At 34.6% G+C, this 26,507-nt stretch overlaps 2 protein-coding genes across 3 annotated transcripts in view; both read left to right on the top strand.

Moving 5' to 3' along the window:
- LIPJ (lipase family member J) overlaps positions 1-26,507 on the top strand; it is a 61,356-nt gene that overhangs the window by 5,164 nt on the left and 29,685 nt on the right. The window contains exons 5-10 of one of the 2 annotated variants that reach the window (XM_058436238.1): positions 2,013-2,211; positions 2,734-2,843; positions 4,336-4,472; positions 10,531-10,602; positions 13,603-13,674; positions 14,635-14,931. In XM_058436238.1, the coding sequence (XP_058292221.1) occupies positions 2,013-2,211; positions 2,734-2,843; positions 4,336-4,472; positions 10,531-10,602; positions 13,603-13,674; positions 14,635-14,865 (821 nt within the window). In that variant the 3' untranslated portion in view covers positions 14,866-14,931. Of the gene's footprint in view, positions 1-2,012; positions 2,212-2,733; positions 2,844-4,335; positions 4,473-10,530; positions 10,603-13,602; positions 13,675-14,634; positions 14,932-25,090; positions 25,230-26,507 lie in introns of those variants that run through there. The other variant, XR_009212765.1, reaches the window with a different exon arrangement.
- The window catches only part of LIPF (lipase F, gastric type), a 62,576-nt gene continuing 61,188 nt past the window's right edge, over positions 25,120-26,507 (top strand). The window contains exon 1 of the mRNA XM_058436236.1: positions 25,120-25,229. The gene's annotated coding sequence lies outside the window, so the exon portion shown is untranslated. The remainder of the gene's footprint in view (positions 25,230-26,507) is intronic.

The following is a 26,507-nucleotide window of genomic DNA, read 5'->3' as shown; positions in this document are numbered from 1 at the left end:
AGTACATTTGAATCATCAGAGTGTGGTGCAAAATGCACTGGAATTTGTTAGGAGATCTGGGTTGTAATCCTAGATCTGCCACTTACTAGTAGAATATGTAATGGATTACTTTTGCTTATTCATATGATTACCCAAATAAAAGCCAAGTATTTTCTTTTCTCCTTAGCTTTTCTTCCTGAAAGAATGTTTCTTTCAGAAGGAAACAGGAGGTGAAACAAACAGAATGTTTCTTATATTATAGGGCATCCTCTCAAGTTATTTTGAACATTAAAGTACACTTCAGAGAGGATATTAATTTGAAACAACCTCAATTAACATAATTTTGCATATTTATAAAGGTTATACCCAGTAGCAGAAAATCTTAACATAGATTTTATATAATAGTAGTAATTATCCCCCAAGCTATGACCTCATTTTACAAGTACTGTATTAAAGATTTAAAGATAATTTTAAAACACAGCAAGTGCCTTAGAGTGCTCTAAAGGCAGAGCCTGAGAGAGGGGTTCAGGTACATGTGACTGATTGATGAAATACTGTCAGGAGGCAGTAACGTGGAAATTAGGATAAAGTAGGGTAAAGAGTTAAAGAATAATATAATATGACTCAGCTTGGGGCTAGCTAAAAGATGATCTCAGAGGAGTTCAAGGTTCCCATAAAAATTACACTACAGAGGTGGTCCCACCTTGAGATTAGAGAGCCAGCTTTTTGCATTCCTAAATCAGTTAATCATTGCCTGAAGGCTACCCCTAGAAGGAGGTGTGATCTCTTAGGTGAGGCAGTTCCAATTTGGCCATGGGCAATTCTACAGGGAAAGGAGAAATAGTAAACCCTTAAAAAGCAACACTAGGGCCATAACTAGTATTCATAAATGTCCTCCTCCACTATCCATTCTAGATTTCTCTACCTCTCAGCTAGCCTGCCTGATGAGCAATAGTAAACCCTTAAAAAGCAACCTAAGGCCATAACTAGTACTCATAAATGTCCTCCTCCACCATCTATTCTAGCTTTCTCTACCTCTCAGCTAGCCTGCCTGATAGGGTAAGCCAGGCCTTCATCCCTAGGGGCTAACATATTCATATCAGGTGATAGTTGTACTTGTTCATGTACAGTTAAAACCAAGCATAGAAGTAGGAAAAGATGACTCAGTGGATCACCTGAAGAGCAAATGTATTTCTCCCTTTCCTCATTTCGTATCAGCAGACCTACTTCCTTATGATGATCAGGGTCAACGAACTTCCTGGTCCTGAGTAATGAAGAGCCCAAAGTGACCAGGCAGTGGTCATAGCCTTGTTTGTTAGGATGCTTACAGTGCCTTGGTGGTAGCATTTTCTCTCTGGAGACCAGGGCCTCTAGATATGTGAGGCTAAAATTGTGAGAACAGATCCCTAAATGGGTTACTAGGAGTGATGGCAAGCTCTTGTTCCTCAGACTCCTGTATTCTACTTCTTGGGGAATCAATATATTCTCACCATTTTTAAAAGATGTACAATAAATCCTGAAGGATAGTGCCCATACTTACAGGATTTCATCTCTCAGCTGGCTTTTTCCTAGCTGGCTTTTACTGAGCATTCAAGGGTTTGTTTCATTTTTCTATCAGGTTGGCAGCCTCTTGATGGGAGTTATATGGTAGGACCAGTGGATACCATGGCTGTGTGCCAATGGATGTGTCAACTTTGCTATGTAATTGATCCCTGATTTAAAATGTGTTACTTAAAATGTGTATGAGTGCTTGAATTACTATAAAATTTTTGATTATTTTCTCTCAGTAAAATGTACATATTTAAGTGTGATGTGACCTAATTGCTCACTTGGTTATTTGAAAGACATCCATTAGTGAACTGTATTAAAAAGCTCTGTCATACGAGATTAAATCTTAGTAACTTACCCCACTTATGAAAACAATTTTTAAAAATCTCTAAACTGTCATGTACTAAAAGTTTGAATTTCAGATAAGAGATTTTCATATAGATAACTACAAAATTTATAAAGAACTTTCTACATTTTTTTTTCAGCTCAGAGGGTTGTTGTATACTTGCAACATGGTTTGCTTACATCTGCCAGCAGCTGGATTTCCAATCTTCCCAACAACAGTCTGGGCTTCATCCTGGCAGATGCTGGTTATGATGTGTGGATGGGAAATAGTAGAGGAAATACCTGGTCCAGGAAACATGTGTACCTAGAAATGAATTCCAAAGAATTCTGGGCTTTCAGGTACAAATAAAATGAAGTAACATTTCATTTTATAAGTATATACAAATTTTTCATTTTGAATGCAGTAAAATAAAATTTAGGTCTTACTCTTTTCACAATTTAGGACTTTCCATAGACTATTAAAATTTATGTGAATTTTTGCTTGAAAATTAAAGAGTACTTGTGTGATTTTGAGTTTGTTTCTCACGTTTCAGCAATAATCTTTATTTCTTACTTAGTACCTTACTGACCAACCCCAAGCTTCCTTTAACTACTCTTCTACTCTATAACTCATATATTTTGTCTACCCTACTCTGTTTTTCATATACAAACACCCTCTTTGTAAGACTGGCTTCTGATTTTATTTCCTTGAGTTTGAGTTCCCACAGAAATCTCTATTCCGAAGATACATTATACCATATAACTTCCTTATTAATAACTAGAGTACAAAATTGCCTTTATTCATTTACCTGTTCATTATTTTCAAATACTAACATAACATTAGTAGAAAGTGCTATTTTTATTTTCCTCTTTCTTTTGTAGTTTTAACGAGATGGCAAAATATGACCTTCCAGCCTCCATTGATTTCACTGTGAAGCAAACCAGGCAAGAGGAAATATTTTATGTAGGCCATTCACAGGGTACTACTATTGGTATGCCAAGAAAGATTATTGCTAATATCCCTTAATTTCTTTTTTAAGGTTGTGCGTGTACTTCTTAAAGTTGTAGATAAGCTTCTAGACCTGTAAATAAAACAAAAACTGTGAGACAAACATAGTATAGCAGAATGCCCTGGAATCTTACATGCTGCTTTGATCCCACATGGAGTCTTCTCTAGTCACAAAGAATTGATTGTAAAGACAAGGTTGGTTGTGGTTTTGTTTCAAATTTTACAAAAGTTGGATATCTATGTTATCTGAGATCAAAATGAGATTGTATTATTTGTTCTACAAATAGAACTTTCACAGTATTTTTCCTTTTAAAAATGTAGCATAGGATTTTATGAGTGGAAAAGATGAAAAAGCTATGTATGTTTTTGCATTCAGGACTGATCAAACTTAAGAAATGAACAAAAATCAGGAAATTCTTTCTATATTTAAAGATGACTAGAAAAGAACTTTAATCAGAACTCTAATGCCTGTCTAATACATAACAACTTTACTTTTGGAAATAAATGACCTATGACCTAACATAATTCTCTTGCATGGTACTGTAAACCTCTTTACCCACTTTGCAGGGAGAAGAAGCCATCTTATAACGAAGCTAATATTAAGTAAGTCATTTCTAAGCTGAAGACTATAATTTTCTTATAGAAATAATCCACTTCCTATTAGAAAAAGCATGTTGAGTAACAATCTAATCCCATTTTCTATAGATCTTTTCTCTGACATGTATTAACCATATACGTGACTTTTAGTCCAAATTCTCATCAACTATTCAATTATCTAAAACCAGGAATGCCTGAAAACATAGAAATAAGAAAAAATGAGTAATGAGTGTCAGAGATTGTTGACTTATTATATGATATATAATTCTTTGGTTGTTTGGCTTCTCAGAACCTGACCTAAATAAATAATAAATAAATAAATAACCAATCAGAATATTGATGTGTAAGTAGATAGCTTGATAAGATGGCAACGGGAAAAATGACTATTTTTCACATTAATGCCTCTAAATTGCCAATAAAATAAGATGCTTAGTATCCTCTGTATAAGAAGATAAGGAGTTTTAAAATATATTGAAGATAAATATTAAAACGATGGGACATTTATTAAGCCTGTCACCTAAATTATAAGATTCATCTGTCTGAAAATTTCACATATTTCATTTTCACTATTGCAAGTTATAAAAAATGTTCAATATTGCTCCTAATTTTTAAACTATGGTGTTACATGTCTGATTTATTGCTAAATTGTCATTCTTTATCATCTATACATTTTAGAAACCCAAATTATCAGCATTATATTATGATCAATATAATGTTATATACTGGGTGATTTAAAAATGTTTGATAAGTGAATTAAGAAATAAGTTAATTGTTCAGAAACTATTTTTGAACTTACTCTTATTCTCCTTGCTGTCATCTCTTACATGCTAGTAATTGCTTAAGAATAGCTTACTAATTTATATCTTATTTTATTTTAGGTTTCATAACATTTTCTACTATACCAAAGATAGCTGAAAGAATCAAACTATTTTTTGCTTTAACACCAGTTTTTTCCACAAAGTACTTAAAAAGTCCTTTAATTAGAATGACATACAAATGGAAGTCAGTAGTCATGGTATGTTCTACCTTTATTTTCTGTCATTGATAACCCAAAGTGATAATTTTATGCTTTCAAATGAGAGATCTTGACTATACGTAGACAACCACAAGTATGAATTAAAATTTTTGATTTCATTTACACTATATTCTTGCTTTTGTTTCTGCAAAGGAATACAATTTTACTTATTATAACTTTAGAACCTCACTGTGAGAAGAAATCCAATGGCCAAACCATCTCCACACCCTGCTTCCAAGTTTTTTCCTTTATTTAAAATTTTCAAACTACTGTGAGATAATTTATTTGGTTTTATACATAGTGAATTACCACAACATTTCTTTAGCACTTATTGTGGTCATCCAAATGTGGATAAAATAAATTTATTTTACGTGCTTTTTCTGGCAACAAAGACTTCTTGCCTAAAACCTCATTTAAAAAATTCGTTGGTTCAAAGCTGTGTCCACTACAGATTTTTGATAAGATTTGCCTCAATATCTTGTTTATGATGTTTGGATATGACCCAAAAAACTTAAATATGGTAAGAACAAGTTGTATTTGAAATATATATATTTTCCAATATTTGGAAAGTATAATAATTATAGTGCTTGTGTTTTACCTTGTGTCATTTTGTGTTTCATCCACATACACTAGTAGTCAGATTCTTAGCCTATCTGATTTTATGACTACACCAACATTGTACAACTAACTTGCATTAACATGCTGGGATTATTTTACTTCCATATTTGTCTTGCTGTCTGTAAATATTTGAGAGCAGCTGATGTGATGGGTATCTTTATTGACCTTTGTTTGCTATTGGGTGTTAGTTTCCTAAGACTTCTAAGATTTAGGTCCTCTTCTATTCATTTGTTTCCTGTAATTCCATAACTCCTCCTCCTGGTTCCTAATACTCCTTCTTATCCTTGTTGATCCTGCCATAATTAGAATTAGTGCCTGCCAATTATCTTTAAGTTTCTAGCTTTTATCAATACTCTTGGAGTGGGAAACTATTGTGGTACTCAAGGTACTATTACCAAAACCTTTGGATTGATTGTGTATAGGTTCTCTTAAGAATATAGGCATTCATTCTAAGTGTTTTTCATCACATTAAATTAAACATCCAGATTTGGCAGAAGCAAATGTGCCATTTGGACTAGAGGTTGGTTCTTGTACCTGGACCTTTTAAGAGCTTCTCAAAAAGAGCCAATATAGACATTCAAAGAAAGACAGGTATTCTCTTAATTCCCGAACACATTTTTATGCCACAAGGACATGTTTGTTGACCTTGTTGATTTTGTTCAACCTTATTTTTAAAATGCTATAAGAAACTCAGTTCTCATCTTTTCCACCCATAAAGATATGAGCAATGTACCTTCTGCCAGAGAAGGCAGAAAGGATAACTTTCATATTCCCTCTTTTTCATATTTTTCTGTTCATCTAGTGCTAAGCACCTACTATGAGAGGCCTGGAAGAATCATAAATACAATGTTTATTTTTACTTATCCACTCATTCTATGTTTTAGGTAGTATATTTGGCCAATTCTATATTTTTTTGTAATTATAATGTGATGTCTGTGAGAACTCTTTTTTGTGTATTAATTCTTAGAAAAGCTTATACTCTGGTTCTCTAGCCTTCAAAACTGTGGCGTTTCTTCTGCAACAGAAGTTGACAGCGTTGTAGATTGTAATATGACTGTGTCTTAATTTAGCTGGAATTGTAGGAAGTTGGAAGTAGAAAATTTTCACGCACAGCGTGTTTGGAAATAGTTAATTGTGAAACTGTGGTTCAGCTTGAATCAGTCTCTTGAGCCTAGCAAGATCTGTGAAGGAAGTAGGGTCTGGCTTAAAATTATTTGCTTAGAGCCAGTATGAAAAACCAAAAGAGAATCTGGTAGTTTGTAAAAAGGCAGTGAGTGGAATCTGACTGATGTCACTCAGGTGTGGAAAACCAACCAGAGAACTGAAAGCAAGTCATGAGAACTGAAAGCAAGTCATGATGCAAGAAAAAACAGATGATAAAAATGCTCACAATGTGACTTGGAAAATTTATCATAAAACAACCAAAGTTTTGACTTTGTCCAGGTGTTACAATTTTTTGGTGATGATTTACAAAAAGAAATTCTAACTCTTATGAAGGGAAATGAGCCTGAGATACCTGAGTGCAGCTGTCAAGGGTGTGTGGTTATTATTTAGGTCCCTTTCAGGGAATGGATTCCTTCTTATCTTTCTGATAAAGGTGAAGTAGAGACTCTGGCAAACATTTCAGATTGCTCACAGATAGGCCTGACAGGTGTTTATGAAAGCTACTGTGCACCTCTTCATCCAGAAGGATGAACAGAACAATGAGATTTGGGTTGTATAATCCTCTGACCTACATTAAGGTAAACAGTAGTGACCCATGATGGAAGGAATATCTGGAGTGTACCAGAAAACTAAGCATTATATTGGAGCTTATTTCAAACACAGAGAAGAATTATAATTAGAGGACATAATAAATACCCGAGTTTTAATTATAGAATGTTTCTGTTAAAAATTTCTGTACAGGCTATTTAAAATTGTTCAGTCAGAACTTTATTTTTGACAGTCTCAAGTAGCCTGAATGGCAATGAAAACAAAAGAAATTTTCTCTCTTTTTATGGAGGTATAATTGACAAATACATTGTGAAATAATTGCCACAATCGAGTTTAACACATCTATCACCTCACATAGTCACATTTTTGGTGACAATGCTTAAGATCTATTCTCTTAACAAATTTCAAGTATACAGTACAGTATTATTAGCTAGTCACCATGCTGTACATTAAATCCTCAAAATGTATTTACTATATAATTGAAAGTTTATACCCTTTGACCACCATGTCCCCATTTTTCCCACCTGCCAGACCCTGGCAACCACCATTTTACTCTGTTTCTATGAGCTCACTCTTTTATTTTTTTATTTATTTAAGATTCTACATAGGAGTGATACCATATAGTACTTGTCTTTCTCTATTTGGCTTATTTAACTTACTAGTACCCTCCAGGTTCATCTATGCTGTCACAAATGGCAGAATTTTTTCTTTTATATGATTGATTAATATTCCACAGTGTGTATGTATGTATATATATACACGTACATTTATATATACATACATATATATACACACACACATATACATATATATACATCTTCAATCTGATGAGTCAATTTTTATGGGGTTTTTTTGTTCTTATTGTTCCTCAAATATATTTTAAAGCTTGTCTTTTATGTCTTCAGTTATAGTATTAACAATATTTTCATTTGACAGTCTTTGCTTTTTAATTGAATTACAACATTTAGTAAATTTATTTTTATATAATTATTAAGATTAGATTTATGGCTATCATCTTGCTATATGCTTTTTGTTTGTCCTATTTGGTATTCTTTTTATTTCACATTTCTTGACTACTTTTGTGTTTCTGAAATACTTTTTAATACTTTATTTTATCTTCTCTTATTTTATTACTGCTCTAAGAAATATACTTTATTATTCTCTTAGAAATATTAAAATATACCATTTATTATTACTTATGTTAAGTTTGTGTTTATATCCACATCCTAAATAATGCAAAAACTTTACACCAGTTTAACTGGGATTCACCGTTTGGGATACACTGAGTTTCTTTCATCAAATTTAAACATTCTCAGCCATTAGTATTTCAATTCTATTTCTTCTTTCAAAATATTGGACCACCTGACAGTGGCCAACATCTTTCTTTGCTCTATTTTGTTTTATTTTTTCTGTGCGCTTAAGTTTGAATATTTTATATAGGCTTGAATTTGAGTTCAATAATCCTGTCTTTTGCTATGTATAGTCTGCTTTTAAATCCATCTAATAAATTTTAAAGTTTATGTATTGTATTTTTATTTTGAGTGTCCATTTGGCTATAAAATAAATTCTAATTATGTGTTAAAATATTCTACCTTTATGACCATTTTAAACTTTAAAAAATATTTTATTTAACATATTAATCATACTTTATTTTAAAGCTTTTGCTAACTCTAATGTTTGCAGCATCTCTGCATCTGCTTTTCCTGATAATTTTATGTGCTAATTGTTGGCTGTGTTTTCTTGTTTTACTCTAGGACTAGGATTGATTGCAGGGAACTGTGAATAGTATGCTGCACATTCTCTTGGTTAAATTACAGTCTTAGTACATTTTCTGTTGCTATAATAGAATACCCAAGACTGGGTTATGTATAATGAGCAGAAATGTATTGGTTCACACTTCTGGAGGCTAGGAAGTCCAAGATCAAGGCACTGATATCTGACAATGGCCTTCTTGCTGTGCCACCACATGGTGAAGGGCATAGGGCAAAGAAGCAACAATGAAGCAAAAGGGAGCCAAACTCACCCTTTTATTTCATTTTTTATGTTGAGTCAGAGTTTTTGCTCTGTCACCCAAGCTGGAATGCAGTGGTGCGATCTTGGCTCACTGCAACTTCTGCCTCCCGGGTTCAAGCAATTCTCCTCTCTCAGCCTCCCGAGTAGCTCAGACTACCGACACACGCCACCATGACCAGCTAATTTTTGTATTTTTAGTAGAGATGGGGTTCACCATATTGGTCAGGCTGGTCTCAAACTCCTAACCTCAGGTGATCCACCCACCTCGGCTTCCCGAACTGCTGGGATTACAGGTGTGAGCTTCTGCCCCCAGCCTCAAACACACCCTTCTATAATGGCATTAATCCCATCCATGAGGGCAGAGCCTTTACGGCTCAATCACCTTGCGAAGATCCCACCACCTAACACCACCACAATGGCAACCAACAGGAGTTTTGGAGGGAACAAACATTCAAACCATGGCAGTTATCCTTTCAAGAGTTTTGGCTCATTTAGCTAATTGTCAGTGCCCATTTTTAGACTTTTTAGGGTTGGCCTTATTTCATTCACTTCTCTTTAATTCAGGAGACTACTTCTCCTGGTAATCTATGGCCTTTAGTCCAACTCCATAGCACCCACACAGACTGATTTCTGTTTCTTCTGCCCAGCAAGACTACCATTCTCTGTTTGGCTCTAATTCCCTGCACCATATTGGAAAATGTCTGCAGGATGAAAGTTGGGATTAATGAAAGGTTTGCTTCTTGTATTTTTCTTCTCTTAAGGTTCCTGTCCTCTGGTGGTTGCTTTACAATTTCTGTAAACCTGAATAATTTTTTATAGTCTGCATTTGATAACATCAAAAATATTTGTGAGGTTTCTTAAAATAATTTTTTTCATTTTTGCTTGTTCTTACATGATACCTCTCTCTTCATATACTTGCTTTTCTTTGACTGAGTAGGGTTAACTGATTTTGAGAAATTTTTACTAAGAATTGGAATAGTAAGACAGGCCTTTTCTTCTTGTGGAAATAAATTTTGCTTGCTTTTTCAAGGCACCTGAGGTCACTTTGAGATCAGTACTCTACATGTCTGGTTCACTGAGGTTCCAGGAACAATCTAGGCAGTGCAAACATAGATTACAGATTAACATCATGGCTTTACCTTGGGCACTATAGAATTTGAGGCCCTTATGGAGAGTGTTTCTTTTTAAAATCTTTCAACTTTAACAGGCCTTAGACTTTGATTTTTTGTTTTTTTCAACAAGCTAAGTTCTCAAAATGAAACTTCACATTCTCCTGGACTGACAAATAACCTTAAACAAACTGACTTTGGTTCTTTGCTTGTCTTTGGGGGTTCTTTATTTCTCTCCTCAATTTATTTTTGTAATTTACTTCTATCTTGTTAGTTCTTTAATGCTTTCAAAAGGTGTATGTGTATGTGTGTGTATAGGTGTGTGTCAGTCACATTTGGTTGTTTTCAGTAGGGTGAGTGACAGACCAAATAACTTAGAAATTCAATAATAGCTTCTATATTAATTTAAAAATTGTACAATTGAATAAATACATTTTTATATTTCATTAAAATATAATTTGATGATTTGTTTATTAATATTATTAATTTAAAATTAACTAAATTTTCTTGAAATAATTTAGTTCAATAAATATTAAAAGATTATGCTCTGTATGATTCAACTTATATAAAAATGCTTTTTTTTTTTTTTTTTTTTTACCCCTCAGAATCGTTTGGATGTGTATTTTTCACACAACCCAGCAGGAACATCTGTTCAAAATATGCTCCATTGGAGTCAGGTATAACTGCTAAAGTGCATTTCCATACAATTTAATTTACGTTACTCATGATTTACCTCATTATTCTAGGGATCATACCATGGCCATAAAGTAATAAATTTTTAAGGATAAAATGAAATTATTATATATTTCTATACTTCCTTATAGTTTATAAAATATTGAGGCTGGGCGCAATGGCTCAGGCCTATAATCCCAGCACTTTGGGAGGCCGAGGCGGGTGGATCACCTGAGGTCAGGAGTTTGAGACTAACCTGGCCAACATGGTGAAACCCCATCTCTACTAAAAATACAAAAATTAGCCAGGTGTGGTGGCACATGCCTGTAATTCCAGTTACTTGGGAGGCTGAGGTGGGAGAATCGCTTGAACCCGGGAGGTGGAGGTTGCAATGAGCCAAGATCGTACTGCTGCACTCCAGCCTGGGTGACAGATTAAGACTGTCTCAAAAAATAAATAAATAAATAAATAAATAAAAATAAAATGTTAGTATTATAATTTAATTAATTCTCTAAACCTAAGTACTGCTACAGCAATATAAATATCAATTTTACAAATAAGAAAATGTTACAACAGTAGACTAGGGATTATCTAGGCCATGTCCCACAATTGACTTGCCCAATGCTTCAAAGCTATTCCACTTTTAAAAATCTGACTGGAACACAGTTAATTATCCTAATGCCTACTCTGAAATGCTTTCACTAGACTGCACTTTCTCCTCTGTTAAATTGTCAACTCCTGAGAACCATGAGAAGTTTTGTTCACTTTTGTATTTCCAAGGCCAACAGTTCTTAGCATATAGTAGATACTCAACTAATATTTGTTCAATTAATGATATTGATAAAAAAATCCAGTGTGAATGCAATCTTAATGTTGAAAACCAGGATAACATAGTAGAAAGAACACTTTTCTCAGATCAAAAGACCAGAAATTAAATCCTTTCTCTGGACCTTAGTGGCAGGGTGACATTGAGCATCCCATTTAATCTTCCTGAATCAGTTTCCTTTACTTTTAAAGTGAAATTAATAATTATCTGATTTAACTAAGAAAAATATTGTAAGAATTGAAAAGGCTAATGATTATGAATGTTCATTAAAGTTAATAAACACTAGGTAACTTTAAAGTATTGTTAAGATATTGGGTAAGGCTTTTTCATTTATAAAAGTTTAAATCTATAATGTAATTGATTTGATATAAATTATTGAAAACATTTATTATAACATATTTAGGTAAGATAAGTTATACTTTCTTCTCTGGTGATGGCTAGACTAGAAAAATCTAAATAACCTTTGCAATTATTTATCCATTGTAACAATATTTATTTTACACCTACTATGTCCCTATAATATTCTGTGTTCATGGGCTACATCAGTGAACAAAACAAGAACTCCTGTCATCCTCAAGCTTACATATTATTAGTAGGTATATAGATTATAAACGATAACCATGTCGACTTTAGAAACTATTATAATGTGTTAGAAGGGAATAGAACTATGGAGAAATTGGGGTAAAAGAGTAGGGAAAAGGTGTTAGGCATGCTGGGAAGTGGGTTGTACTTTTGAATAGTAAGGTTAGGCCAGGCTTCAGTGAGTTGGTGACATTTGGAACATGGAAACTTACGGAAAGGAGGCAAAAATAATGAGTAAGACAGGGATCTGCATGTCATTGTAAGGACTTTGGCATTCACTCTGTGTGAAATGAGTAGGCACTGCATGATTTTAAGCAGGAAAGTGGTATGATATAGTTTACACTTTTAAAAGGAACACATTGGCTGCTATGTTGAGTAGACTATAGTAGGACAAGAGTGAAAGCAGTGAGAGAGTTAGAAAATTACTGCAGTCATCCAAATGGGAAATGATGATTGTTTGGACTGATGTGTTGACAGTGGAGGTGGTGAAAATGAATGGAGTCTGAATAAACATATGTATATCATGAATATGCAGGCAACAAGATTTAATGAAGGACTCTATAAGAGGTGAGAGAGAAAGAGAGTCTTGAATGATTCTAAAGTTTCTGACTTATGTAATGAAAAGGTAATATTGCCATTAAAGGAGATAGGGAGGTTTGATGATGAAAGTTTTGGAGGAAAGGTAAAATAAGTTTTAGATATTTAATTGATGACATTGAGTAAGCAGTTGTATATAGGAGCCTAGAATTTAGGAAAGACTTATAAAAGAAGATAAACACTTTGAATATAAATGACATGTAAAGCCAAGAGAGTGAGAATACAAAAAGCCAGAGGCAAGAATGCAAATGAAGTGAGTATAGACAGAAGAGCAAGATCCTTTCCAGCAAGGATTGGGTACTGAGATCTGAAAAGATTAACAAGTCAGGTGGCAGAAACTAAGTTGGCTAAACAAAGCTGAAAAGTAACAAAGTAAAAATGAAGATCAAGAAATTGTGGTATTCTAGAAGCTAAGTGAAGGAAAGATCTCAAGGATGAGGGAATGAACAACTATGTCAAGTGCTGCCAACAGATAACATGAGAAAGTTCCTCAGAATTGATCAGTGTTAGAAATGTCAAGGTCATAAGTAACCTTGGCCAGAAAGCGGTGGTGAGGCTGTGCGTGTAAAGGGGTAAAGAAAAAAGTGACTTCCGGGACAAACTCTTGAGCCCTGTTGTTTGAAGCATGGTGTTTTAGGTGGGTGTTATCTTAGTCTCAGTGCAAGACACTCAGTGTTGACCTCTGTTGATGAAGCTGAAGATTTGAGGGAGCCTGATGTTACTTCTCTCAAAAGAGGCCCCCCTCTGGGTAGAAAAAGGCCTTGGGTATATGTACATTCGTATAAAGACAATGGAATTATTTCTTTAGATTCCCCTGCCCCCATCTCCAACCCCTTCCATTTGTTTCTCTATCCAAAGGAAAAGAAGAACAAAGAAGCCCACCTGCATAAATACCAGCAGACCCAGTACAACGGGGGTATATATGTATTGCATGCTTAACTTGCTCAGCTGCCACTATAATGAACAAATGATATGGTCTTATTTTGTGTTTCTCTTTCAGCTTTTAAATTCTACTCATTTGAAAGCTTATGACTGGGGCAGTCCTGATCTGAACTTGGTTCATTATAATCAGGTACATAATTCTCTATAAAAACTCTACCTTCCTGATTTTTTCCGATAACTTTGCTATAAATCAAGCATCAACTGTAAATCCCCAGAGTACAATAACACACTGATAAGGACCAGCAGATGAAGATAATGTTTATTTGGATACGTATTGTCACATCCAACCGAAGTGGCTTTTCCTTGTTTTCTATGTATTTTAACAACAAATAACCTGGATAAGTCTGGAAAAGTTGACAGGCAGTAGAAGTTATTGTCTCTCAAGAGGAAAAATACTGCATTTTTTATATCCATAGCTTTACATTTGCTTAAATAAGAAATAAAAGGCATAATCTATTCACCCTAAAACCAGTTATTCTATTTGGAAAGATGAGAAAACGTATATAATAATTAGGAAAAATTAGAAGTAAATGAGAATGTGGTAAAAATTGTATAATGACAAAATTATTGAAGTACTAGAACCCAAGTCTGCCTGACTCCAAAGTTTATGCTTTTCCTCCATACTTTTCTGTCTCAGCTAAACGCCAGGCTGATGTGATCTGTTCATATAAAAGTCTGATCTTCGTATAAAATTTGAAGATCAAATTCAAAGAGATCAGAGTTGATGTGGACTGCCAATACTTATAATTTATTGACAAACATATTGACAGTAATACTGCCACAGAAAATTTGATTTAAAATCTTTCATGTTTTATAAATAGTACTGAAATTACCTCTGTGAAATGTCTGAATATTTTGAATTAGAACAAACTGCCTAGTTTAGATTTATGTATGACTTATTTTCAAGTAAAACTTGTAATGCCTATTCATACTTTCATACCTTTGTTTCAACAGATCCAGTAAGTTGAATCCCTGAGATTTGACTTATTTTAAAACAGTATTTAAACTCACCATTTTAAACAATTAGTAATTAAAACCTTCTACTGTATCATCTCCTATGAAAACTATTTTTTCGCTCATTTATTTTTAGACATCTCCATTATACAACGTGACAAACATGAATGTGGCAACTGCAATTTGGAATGGTGAAAGTTACTTGTTGGCTGACCCTGAAGACGTTAACATTTTACAGTCTGAAATCACAAACCACATTTATTATAAAACTATTTCTTACTACAATTATATAGACTTTTTGTTTGGATTAGATGTCTATGATCAAGTTTACCATGAAATCATTGATATTATCCAAGACAATCTATAAAGAACCATGGTGCTGTGTGTTTAAAGATCTATATCATTCCTAATGAAAGCCAATTCTTATTTTTTTAACTGTGTATGTTCTTTCATTTTTAAAACTAAAATATGTAGTTTTTTCCTCTATATTCTCATTGACCTTAGGCCCTCCAGTCATTAAATCAGTGTCATTCATCATCTCAGGGGAAATGGCAGATTATAAATCAATCTAAGAAGCCTGTTGAGTTTCAAAATAGAATTTACACAACATATCAAAAACAATAATCTTTAACATTTTCAATTGCAGAAGATAACTTTTTAAGAAAGTTTTTTTCAAAAGTATATGGGATTACATATATTATAAAAATAGAGTTTTGAGAAATACTTGATGATATGAAAGCTTATGTTCCTCTAAGCTAAATGAAGAGTAAAAACACTTTTCATGTTTTATAAAGGAGTTTGGGGAGAAAAGAAAAAGAAGGAGAGCCTGGATGCCAATGTAATATTGCTTGCCTTGTGATCATTTCAGGCAAAGTCCCAGATGTAGGGAGATCATAGAAACCGTAGAGGGGCTGTGCCTCACTTCCCAGAGTGTATAGATTGAGAAGAGGGAATTTGCCTTTCCAGCCTATTGTGTGTTAAGAGCAGCAATGGTTGAGTTATATTCCTAGGTAACTAGATCTGAGGCTGGACTCATAAAACATTATGCACTGTCGCTTGGTGCATATAAGATCCAAGAATTTCTTATGCATAAGATGTGTAGATATATTCAAGAGAGTCCTAGAAGATGGAAAGAGGACTAAGATTTGGAATGAAAGGATACTGTCAATAAATGCAACACATATAATAGGAAGCACGGACTGTGGCAAGACAATGGGCATCACCAGGAGATGTACACTAAAATCTCTCTCAAAATTGCATGCAGACTTCCTCTTTCCAGTTTATCACATAAGAAGATTGAAAGTCACCACTCAGTCCAAACAACAAATATAAGTTCAGTAGACTGAAAAATCAATAATTCCTCGTCAGTCTTTTTGACACTTAACACACTTTTGTAAGTTTTACTTTCAGGAGCTTGATCAGGTTCTAACAGTAAATATTGGAGAAAAATTCTCTTGTGCTCTAGCAGACAGAGAAAAATAGAAACCGTTTTGAAACAGGTGACAACACTCTGCTCTTAACAAGGCCTGTCCTCAGAAGAAACTAGTTAACCATAGCCTAACCTGCAGGGTTTTATCAAAGCCTAATGAACCTGAAGGAAAGATCATACTCAACTCCTGCCTACTGTAGCTATCTCCTCAAAGTGGAACTGAGAAGCACTTCTGAAGTTCACAGTCCAGAGGCACAGGCTTACTAAAAGACTGAGACCTAACAATGGGACTATAGAACGCTTCGCCTCCCTCACATCTCACCACTATGTTACCACCTACTCTGGTGGAGGATGTTGTTAATGAGGGAGGCTATGTATGTGTGGGGGCAGGAAATATATGGGAAATCTTTGTACCTTCCTCACAATTTTGCTGTGAACCTCAAATTAGTCTAAAAAATAAATCCTTAAAAAAATTGCATGCAAGGATACATGCCACAAGGGAAGATAAACTTTTCTTTGTTCCATTTCCTGAATACTGCATAACTTCCGGTGACATTTGTAGTCCCCGGGGAGACCAAGATGCTAAGAAGAAAGTCTAGAATTGAGTGTGAATTTACCACATAAAGACTAACAGAAACGATCCATAATTTGCTGAATTGGAGAATTAAGTTTTCTGCATTAAGCAAAACAGGAGTTGAAAGGCAAGTTCAGCTAGTTTTGAGGTTGATAAATTTGTAGTTAACACATGCTTATGGATGTCTGAAATTATTATACAAATTGAGGCAGGAAAATATGGTCCAAAGGCAGGGATCCTAAGGATTTCCTAGAACTAAATCACATGGAAAAAAACTCCAACTCTATAGAGCAAGAAAATAACTTTGTAACTGCACTTCAGCTATGTCAGGAAACATCCTCTTTATTTGCCTAGGGTGTACACCAAGTAAATATCTTTGTAACCTCACTTCATCCTCTCCAATTACACAGGGCTTACACCAAGTAACCAATGGGAAACCTCTAAAGGATATTTAAACCTCAGAAAATTATGTAACCAGGATTTTGAGCCGCTTGTTCAGGCCTGGTCCCCCACTGTGGAGTATAATTTTGTTTTCAATAAATCTCTGCTTTTGCTGCTTCATTCTTTCCGTTCTTTGTTTGTGCATTTTGTCCAATTCTTTGTTCAAAATGCCAAGAACCTGGACCCCCTCCACCAGTAACACAAATATAAATTAAACATACAGATAGAGAAATAAAATATGTGTATAGATTATTATGAATGCCGCTAGGGAAGGTAAATAATAACTTGCAAAACTATAGTTAAGGCTATGAAGAAGTCCTTGTTTTCTTTGGTGAACCTTGGCACTAAAATAGTACACCCCCAAAAGATCATACCAGCTCACCAGCAATGGATCCAAACCAAGACAAAATCTCTGAATTGCTAGAAAAAGAATTCAGAAAGTTGATTATTAAGCTAATTAAGGAGGAACCAGAGAAAGGTGAAGTCCAACTTCAAGAAATCAAAAACATGATACAGAATAAGAAAGGAAAATTCTTCAGTGAACTAGAGAGCATAAGCAAAAAATAATCACCACTTCTGGAAATCAAGGACACACTCAGAGAAATGCAAAATGCACTGGAAAGCCTCAGGAATAGAATTGAACAAGCAGAAGAAAGAACTTCAGAGCTTGAAAACAAGGCTTTTGAATTAACCCCATCCATAAAAGACAAAGAAAAAAGAATTTTAAAAAATGAACAAAGCCTCCAAGAAGTTTGGGACTATGTTAAACATCCAAACCTAAGAATAATTGATGTCCCCGAGGAATAAAAGAAATCTAAAAGTTTGGAAAACATATTTGAGGGAATAATCAAGGAAAACTTATTCAGCCTTGCTAGAGATCTAGACATCCAAATACAAGAAGGTCAAAGAACAACTGGGAAATTAATTGCAAAAAGATCATTGCCTAGGCACATAGTCGTCAGGTTATCTAAAGTGAAGACAAAGGAAAGAATCCTAAGAGCTGTGAGGCAAAAGCATCACATAACCTATTAAGGAAAACCTATCAGATTAACAGCGGGTATCTCGGCAGATATCCTACAAGCTAGGAAGGATTGGAGACCATTTTTAGCCTCCTTACACAAAACAATTATCACCTAAGAATTTTGTATCCAGCACAACTAAGCTTCATAAATAAAGGAAAGATACAGTATTTTCCAGACAAATGCTGAGAGAATTTGTCACTACCAAACCAGCACTACAAGAACTGCTAAAAGGAGCTCTGAATCTTGAAACAAATCCTTTGAATACACCAAAATAGAACCTCTTTAAAGCATAAATCTCACAGGACCTGTATAATAATAACACAATGAATAAAAAGCAAGGTATTCATTTACATTCATAACATTGAATGTAAATGGCCTGAATGCTCCACTTAAAAGATACAGAATGGCAGAATGGGTAAGAACTCACCAACCAAATTTCTCCTGTCTTCAGGGGACTCACCTAACATAACACATAAGGTCTCACAGAAACTTAAGGTAAAGCAGTGGAAAAAGACATTCCATGCAAATGGACACCAAAAGCAAGCAGGAGTAGGATTTTTATATCAGACAAAACAAACTTTAAAGCAACAGCAGTTAAAAAAGACAAAGAGAGACATTATATAATGATAAAAGGCCCATTCCAACAGGAAAATATCACAATTCTAAATATATATGCACCTTACACTGGAGATCCCAAATTTATGACACAATTACGACTAGACCTAAGAAGTGAGAGAGATGGCAACACAATAATAATGGGGAACTTTAATACTCAACTGACAGCACTAGACAGGTCATCAAGACAGAAAGTCAACAAAGAAACAAAGGACCTAAACTATACCCTATGACAAATGTATTTAACAGATATTTACAGAACATTCTACCCAACAACTGAAGAATATACACTGTATTCATCAGCACATGGAACATTCTTCAAGCTAGACCATATGACAGGCCATAAAACAAGTCTCAGTAAATGTAAGAAAACTGAAATTATATCAAGTACTCTCTCAGACCACAGTGGAATATTCAATATTTATGTGGTAATCAAAATTGGATATTTTTAGAAGCTAGCGTAGTTGCAGGGTGGTGGAGGGACAGTGGGCAGAGGATTTAGCTGGTATAGAAAAAGATCTTGTTTCTTCGGGGCAATAGCAGGCATCATTCCACAAAAAAACTTAGCATGTTTTCTAGTTTTCTAAGAGACCTATAGGCAAGAAAGGGAAGAATAGGGGCCTAGGTGAAATATAAATGTCTTCTCCAGGTGGGAACCATTGTAACTATTCCTGAAGATAAATAAGCATAACATAGGACTCCCAGTTCTTATGTCAGATCACAGGTTTACCCAGTGAATGCTAAGTGGTTGTAGAGAACAGAAGGTAGCATAAATTAGAGATGGGGAGGGGGGAATGAAAAAAAGGTAAAAAGAGATTGAGTTATTTTTCACTGGTTGTATACATGATTTGATGGAGAGTGTATAGGGAAGAGGGTAATGAGGGTGCAATGGAATCTCACTTAGCAAGGAAAGAGAATGCACAATTGATAAACACAGTCAACTGATGAATCTCTAAGATTCTATTTATATGACATTCTCAGAAAGAGAACACAACAGTGATAGAAAACAGATTAGTGGTTGCCAGGGAGTAGGAAAAGAAGTATGACTGGGGATAGCATAAGGGAGATCTTCCTGGTGATGAAACTAAAGGCATCCTGATATATATATAATATATACAGAATAAGAAAGGATATATATATCCTATATAATATATATTATATATGTAAAAATTATGTAAAAATGTATAAACTGTACACCAAATTTTTAAAAGTCAGTTTTACTGTATAATGTTCTCAGTTTAAAAATTAGAAAAAAAACTTAAAGAGGAAAAGGCATCAATGGATTAAATTAAATTCACAAAATGGAAACAAAAGTTAACATGTGACTCTTATTTGGATCTTAAGCACAAAACTATGGGAGAGACAAGCATGAGGTAGTTTAAAAAATTTGAACAATAATTGGTTATTTGATGATATTAAATGTTAAAAATATTTTAGTAATAATATTTTAGAAGTATAGTTGTGTTGTTTTAAGAAGTCCTTTCAGAGATGTATGGTGAAATATTTACAAAAGAAAATATATATTTTAGATTTGCTTCAACATAATTCAGTGCAGGGGAGAAAGTTTGAGGTATAGATTAAACAAAATTAGCTATGAGTTGATGACTGCTGAAGGTAGCTGATAAGTAGGTTGGGATTCATTGTATTATTTTTCTCTACTTTGTACGTCTGTTAAATTTTCCATAATCAAAAGTTAAAGAATAAACATTTAAAAAAATTAAAAACAGATTTACAGTACCATCAAAAGTATGAAATACCTTGAAATAAACCTAGAAAAATGTGTCAAACCTGTGTATTAAAATACTATTTTGAAACATTAAAACAATCAAAATGTGAGGAGAACTATAGATGTTCATGATTGAAGACTTAGTATTGTTGATATCAGTTTTACCCAAATTGAATTATACAATGAATACAATCCCAATTAAAATCCTTTTTTGTAAAAAGTTATAAGTTGAATCTAAATTTTATATAGAATTGCTAGTGGTGAAAAATAGTGAAGAAAATGTTTTCAAAAGTATTAATATTGGAGGATTTACCCTATTAAATATCAAGAGTTATAAAATTACAGTACTTAAGACAGTGAAAGATTTATGCAAGGATAGAAAAATATGCTAACGAAATAAACTAGAGAGTCTAGAAGCAGAGTCATACATGTATGGTCATCTGATTTGATAAAATGACAGTGCCATATAGGGAAAACTTTGGGGTTTACAATAAAACAGCTAGAGATTACATTCATTATGTATATCTTATATCCGGTTTTGTACACTATAACAATAATTCAGGTGAAGTGCTGATCTTAATGTAAAAGGCAAAACAATAAAGAGGAAAACATAATATTTTCAAGACCTTAGAGTAAGCAAAGATTTCTTAAACAGAGCACACAAAGCATGATCCTAAAGGAAAAGGCTGGTAAATTGAATTATATTAAAATTAGGAACTTCAAAGGGATTGTAATATATAAAGAATTTCTACAAATTGATTTTAAAAATACAGACAAGCAAATTTAGAAATGGGCAAAAGACTTGAATAGGTACTTCGCAAGAGAAGAAATTCAAATCTCTGATAAACAGAAAAAGATGCTCAACCTCATTAGCCATCAGGGAACATAGAAATACCCTAACAGACCCCTGTCTCTACTAAAAATCCAAAAAATTAGCCAGACATGGTGGCAGGCACCTGTAATCCCAGCTACTTGGGAGGGTGGGGCAGGAGAATCACTTGAACCTGTGAGGTGGAGGTTGCAGTGAGCCAAGATTGTGCCACTGCACTCCAGCCCTGGCGACAGTGTGAGACTCCACCTCAAAAAAAAAAAAAAGAAAGAAAGAAAGAAATACTAACATACATACTAGAATGGCCCAAAGAAAAATGATTGACAATACAAACTTGGTCAACATACAGAAAAACAAAACTCTTAAACACTGCTGTAAAATGGCACAATCATTTGAAGAGTGGCCTAGAAATATCTACTAAAGCTAAACATATCTACTATGTGACTTCGCAATTCAATTCCTAGGAATATACAGAAATCAAAACATATGTTCAGAGCAACATTATTCACAATATCCCAAAATGGAAATAAACCAAATGTTATCAACAATAAAATGGAGGCCTGGCCCCATGGCTCAGGCCTGTAACTCCAACACTTTGGGAAGCCAAGTGTTGGGAGGATCACATGAGGCTATAAATTGGAGACCAGCTTGGGCAACATAGCAAGACCCCATCTCTACAAAAAAAGAAAAAAAAACAAGCAAAAACAATAAAATGGATACATAAGTTTTGGTGTGTTCTCACAATGGAATACTCTTGTAGAATAATGACAGTGATTAAATGGCTAATGCATATAAAAACATAGACAAATCTCCAACCACAAATAAAACTAGTATTTTATTTCCATTTGTCTATTTTCCCCTGGGAAATTAAAAACTTCTGCATTTTGAAAAGACACTAAGAAAAAAAAAACAACAAGCAACAAACTGGGACAAATATTTGCAAAATTTATCATTAAAAGACCCCCAAACCTCAGCAATTAAAAGAAACAAACAACTAATTAAAATGAGACATTCTTTAACAAATGCATAACCTCATTTGAATTATGGGAAAACTTTTTTTTTTGTTAAATTGTGGGACCTTCTGCAAAATAACAAGTGTTATTTCAAACTGTGAAAATTATGAAAAACAAGGAAAGAATGAGGAGCTATTACAGACTGAAAAATACTAAAGAGGAAAAAACAATGAAATGCAATGTGGAATCCAAAATAGGATTCTGGAACAGATAAACAACATTCCAATAGGAAGATTAGAAAAGTTCAAATAAGGATTATAGCTTAGTTAATGATCCTGTACCAATGACAATTTCTTGTTCTGGATAATTATATTATTACAATTATGAAAGATGTTAATAGAAGTGAGATCAAAGATAACAGAAAACTCTACTAGTTTTGCAACTTTTCTGTGGCTCAAAATTTAAATTCTAAAAATGGGAAAGATTTAACCAAATACTTTACTAAAGAAGATATACAGTTGGAAAAGGACTACACAAAAAGATGCTCAACATCATTAATTATTTGGGGAAGGACCTCACCAGTATTACTACACACCTGTTAGAATGACTGAAAAAAAGTGGCCTCACAATACCAAGTGTTAGTGAGAATGCATAGCAGCTGGAGCTCTCTTACATTCCTGGTTTGGACGACCAAATAGTACAAGTTCTTTGGATAACTGTTGAGCAGTTTCTTACAAAGTTATATCTTAGTCGGCTCAGGCTGCAATAAAAGATACTATAAACTGAGTGGCTTAAACAGTAGAATTTATTTCTCACAGTTCTAGAGGCTGGGAAATCCAAGATTCAGGCACTGGCAGATCCAAGGTCTGGTGTGGGCCCACTTCATGGTTTCCTCATGGGCATTTTCTTACTGTGTCCTCGCATGGTGGAGAGCAGAAAGAGACCATTTTTCTCATATCTCTTCTTAATGGGCAGTAATCCATTCCTGAAGATTCTACTCTCATGACCTAATTACCTTACAAACGCCCCACGTCCAAATAGTGTCACATGGAGGATTCAGGCTTCAACTTACAAATTTTGGGGGAATGCAAACATTCAATTCATAGCACCATATGATGCAACAATCATATACACACGAAAAAAAATGAAAATTTAAATTTACACAAACTCCTGTAGGCAAATGTTTATAGCAGCTTTATTTATAATTGCCAAAACTAGGGGGTGAGAAGAACCTAATACATTTCAACTGGTGAGTGATAAACAGAGTGTGGTACATCCATACAATGAAATACTACTAGTTACCAATAAAAGGGAATGGAGTCTTGATAGATGCAATAACATGGGTGAATCTCAAACGCATTATGCTGAGTGAAAAGAGCTAGACTCAAGGGCCTACATACTGCATGATTCCATTTATATAACATTCTGGAAAAGGCAAAATGATAGAACAGAAAAACCATCAATTGTTACCAGAGGCTAGAGATAAGAAGAGATCTGGTTGAAAATGGGCAAAAGAGAATTTCTTGTGGCAAAGTAACTCTTACATGTTTTGACTTTGTTAATAATTTACACAATTGTACATTTGTAAAAACTTATAGAACTGTACCCTTAGAAAACTAGTAAATTTTACTATACGAATTTTATTCATCAATAAGCCTGACCTAAAAAAAAGTATTAGGAGGAGAACAGGGTGTTGCCATTTTAGATAGGGTGGTAAGAGATGGCCTCACTAACACAATGATATTTGACCTAAGGAAAAGTCAATGTCCCGCTATTTTCTTTCGAATATGGTTTCTGGAGAGAGCAGAGGTAAACATGTGTGCTCCACTATATTTCAGCCTTGATTCTTATTTCTTGGTCAGAAAGAATTATCATTATTTAAAGGTAACCATTATCTTATGAGTAATTAAGAAGAATCCAAGTAAGAGAGAGTCAAGGATGCATCTGGGTATAGTACTACCTATTGGTGCCCTGCTAAGACCCAGTTTAACAGGCTGGTGCAGCCAGCTTTCAGCAGCTTCGAGTGTTGACTGCTAAGAAATCACAGCTGTATGCTCCTCCTGAGCTCACCCTCGGCTGATAGAAAGCACCTCACCTCTGTAATGTCTGACAGTTTATTATCTTCTCACAGGGCAACTCACAATAGTTGACTGGCTGACTTTGGACTACAAAAACTGGACTTTTCTCCAGGTGTAACACTATACTTCAGAGCTCCCTGTGGGATTCCACTAAGACTTAGCTTCTTTCCCTTCTTTATCCTTCTCCCTTGTTTCCTTACAGATTTCACCTGTGAGCACTCCCTCAGCAAATCAGTTAGTAAGAACCCCTGTCTCAAGCTCTGTTTTCTAAAGAATCCAACCTAAAGTACTGACGGAAAGTATTTTAAGCAGAGGAAACAATTAAGGTAGTTCTGAAACTTTAGCCTGCATCTCAGTTATCTGGAGAGCTTGATAAACAGAGATTTCCAGGCTCCATTCCCAAAATAACTAATTCAGTAGATCTCAGGTGGGCTCAAGAATTTGCATTTCTAATAAGTTCCCAGGTGATTCTGACAGTATTGACCCAGGGACCAGACTTTGAAAAGACTTAAGTGGGACAAAGCACTGAGGGGAGGATGCTAAGTGGCCAGTGTGGCTCTAGAAGCCTGACTAAGGAGGGAGGAGTCAGAGGTGAAATCAGAGAGGGAACTAGAGGCAACATTGTGCAGGATAATTCAGTTTATTAGAAAGGACTATGGACTTTACTCTGTGTGAGATGGAGAGCTTAGAGCAAAGAGGGACATGAAGTGGTGACATTTTTAACATGGTCACCCTGATGGCTGCATTGACAGAGAAAAATGGTGGAAACAAGGAGATCTGTTAAGAGGCCTTTTGTACTAATCCAGATGAGAGCTGATGGTGGCTTAGATCATGATTCAAATTTTTTAAATTATATAAATATGTAGCCTTGATAAAAATTAAAAGAATGCTGAGATAATATTAACAATTCTCTTTAACTTTTCAGATATGGTCCATCTACATTGGAAGCTATTCTATACCTCTAAGTGTCCAATGTGGCTCTTCAGCAAATCCTGGCCAATTATAAAGCAATCTGTATCTTTTCTGACTAGTCTGATTTGGTTGTTGGAGATATTGAAATAATTGTAAGTAAAATACATTTTTTACATTCTTGAGAAAACTGTATTTAGATATTTGTGATACATCAAGTTACTGAATTTCCCATCCCCAAAATACATCGACCACACTGCTACATGAGCATGTGATAATAAGTAGAAGCAGAGGTGAAATGTGCTGGCATTTGGCTTTCTCACCAGCTGAGTGTCCTGTCAGCACATTTCCCACTTTCAAATTATGCATTTGTGCATATTCAAGTGTATTGCAGAGTCACTATAAATTGGTGAAACTATAATAAAATCTAAATTTCAAGATTTGACTATAATAGAATATGGATCAAGTGGTTCAGTCCCAGAGAGGTATTCCAGTTAAAAGAAGACGCAGTGCAGATTTCAAATTAATAACATCCTTTACTTGTATTTTCCCAAACGCCATGAGGGAAAAATAAGTCTCCCACAAAATGCTTTTTAGCTGTTTTGTGCCGTCCTCTCCTTGATCTAATGGCTATATAGCACCGTTGATCCATTCAAAAACATTTACAAACTACTTCTCCTGGGATTCTTTTTTGTTCACTTTTTCCTTGTCATTTTCTCTAAATCTTTGTCCCAGGATAGTAAGGCAGGCTCCCTTATCCTGAAAATAGATTGAATTGTCTTTATGATTCGGTAGAAAGAGCTGGAGGGATGGTAACATTCTTGAATTAATTATTTTATAAAATGAGTTACATGTGTTGTGAAAACATGTGATCACTTAGTAAGTGATTTCACTAAATCCCAACTTGAAACAAATGTATTTATACATGTGGACTATCTATGCCATCAAGAGACCTACTTAAGAGCCACATGTTTAAAAAATAAACTCCATTTATGCCTAATAATACCTTGACTTTCAGCATGTGTATAAGTCATAAAACTACCCTTCTGCCATGCTCCCATAATGTACCTCGAAAAGAGATAAAATACAGGCCTGCCTTGGCCAGAGAATTTCTAGGATGTCTGGTATGGAATAACAAGTGGAACATAGTAGAATGTGGAAGTCAGGTAGTAGCAGGAGGTCAGGTGGCATGGGGCCTTATATTGTTAGAATTTAAATCTTTATATGAAGTGAAATGAGGAGTCATTGCAGTGATTGTAGCAGAGAGGGACATGGCCTGACTAATAATGCCTTAAAAAGAATGAGATATGTTGCATTAGAATGGACTGGAGGAGAAACAAGTGAGAGCAGAGAGACCAATTAAGAGAATGTTATGATGGTAATCTACAGGAGACATGGTATGGGCGGCCAAGGTCATAGCAGTGAAGGTATAA

This window comes from Hylobates moloch, unplaced genomic scaffold (assembly GCF_009828535.3).
Source record: "Hylobates moloch isolate HMO894 unplaced genomic scaffold, HMol_V3 SCAFFOLD_3, whole genome shotgun sequence".
In the NCBI taxonomy this organism is placed as follows: domain Eukaryota; kingdom Metazoa; phylum Chordata; class Mammalia; order Primates; family Hylobatidae; genus Hylobates; species Hylobates moloch.
The sequence above is the reverse complement of the archived record's forward strand: the minus strand, read 5'-3'. Positions and strand labels throughout refer to the sequence as shown.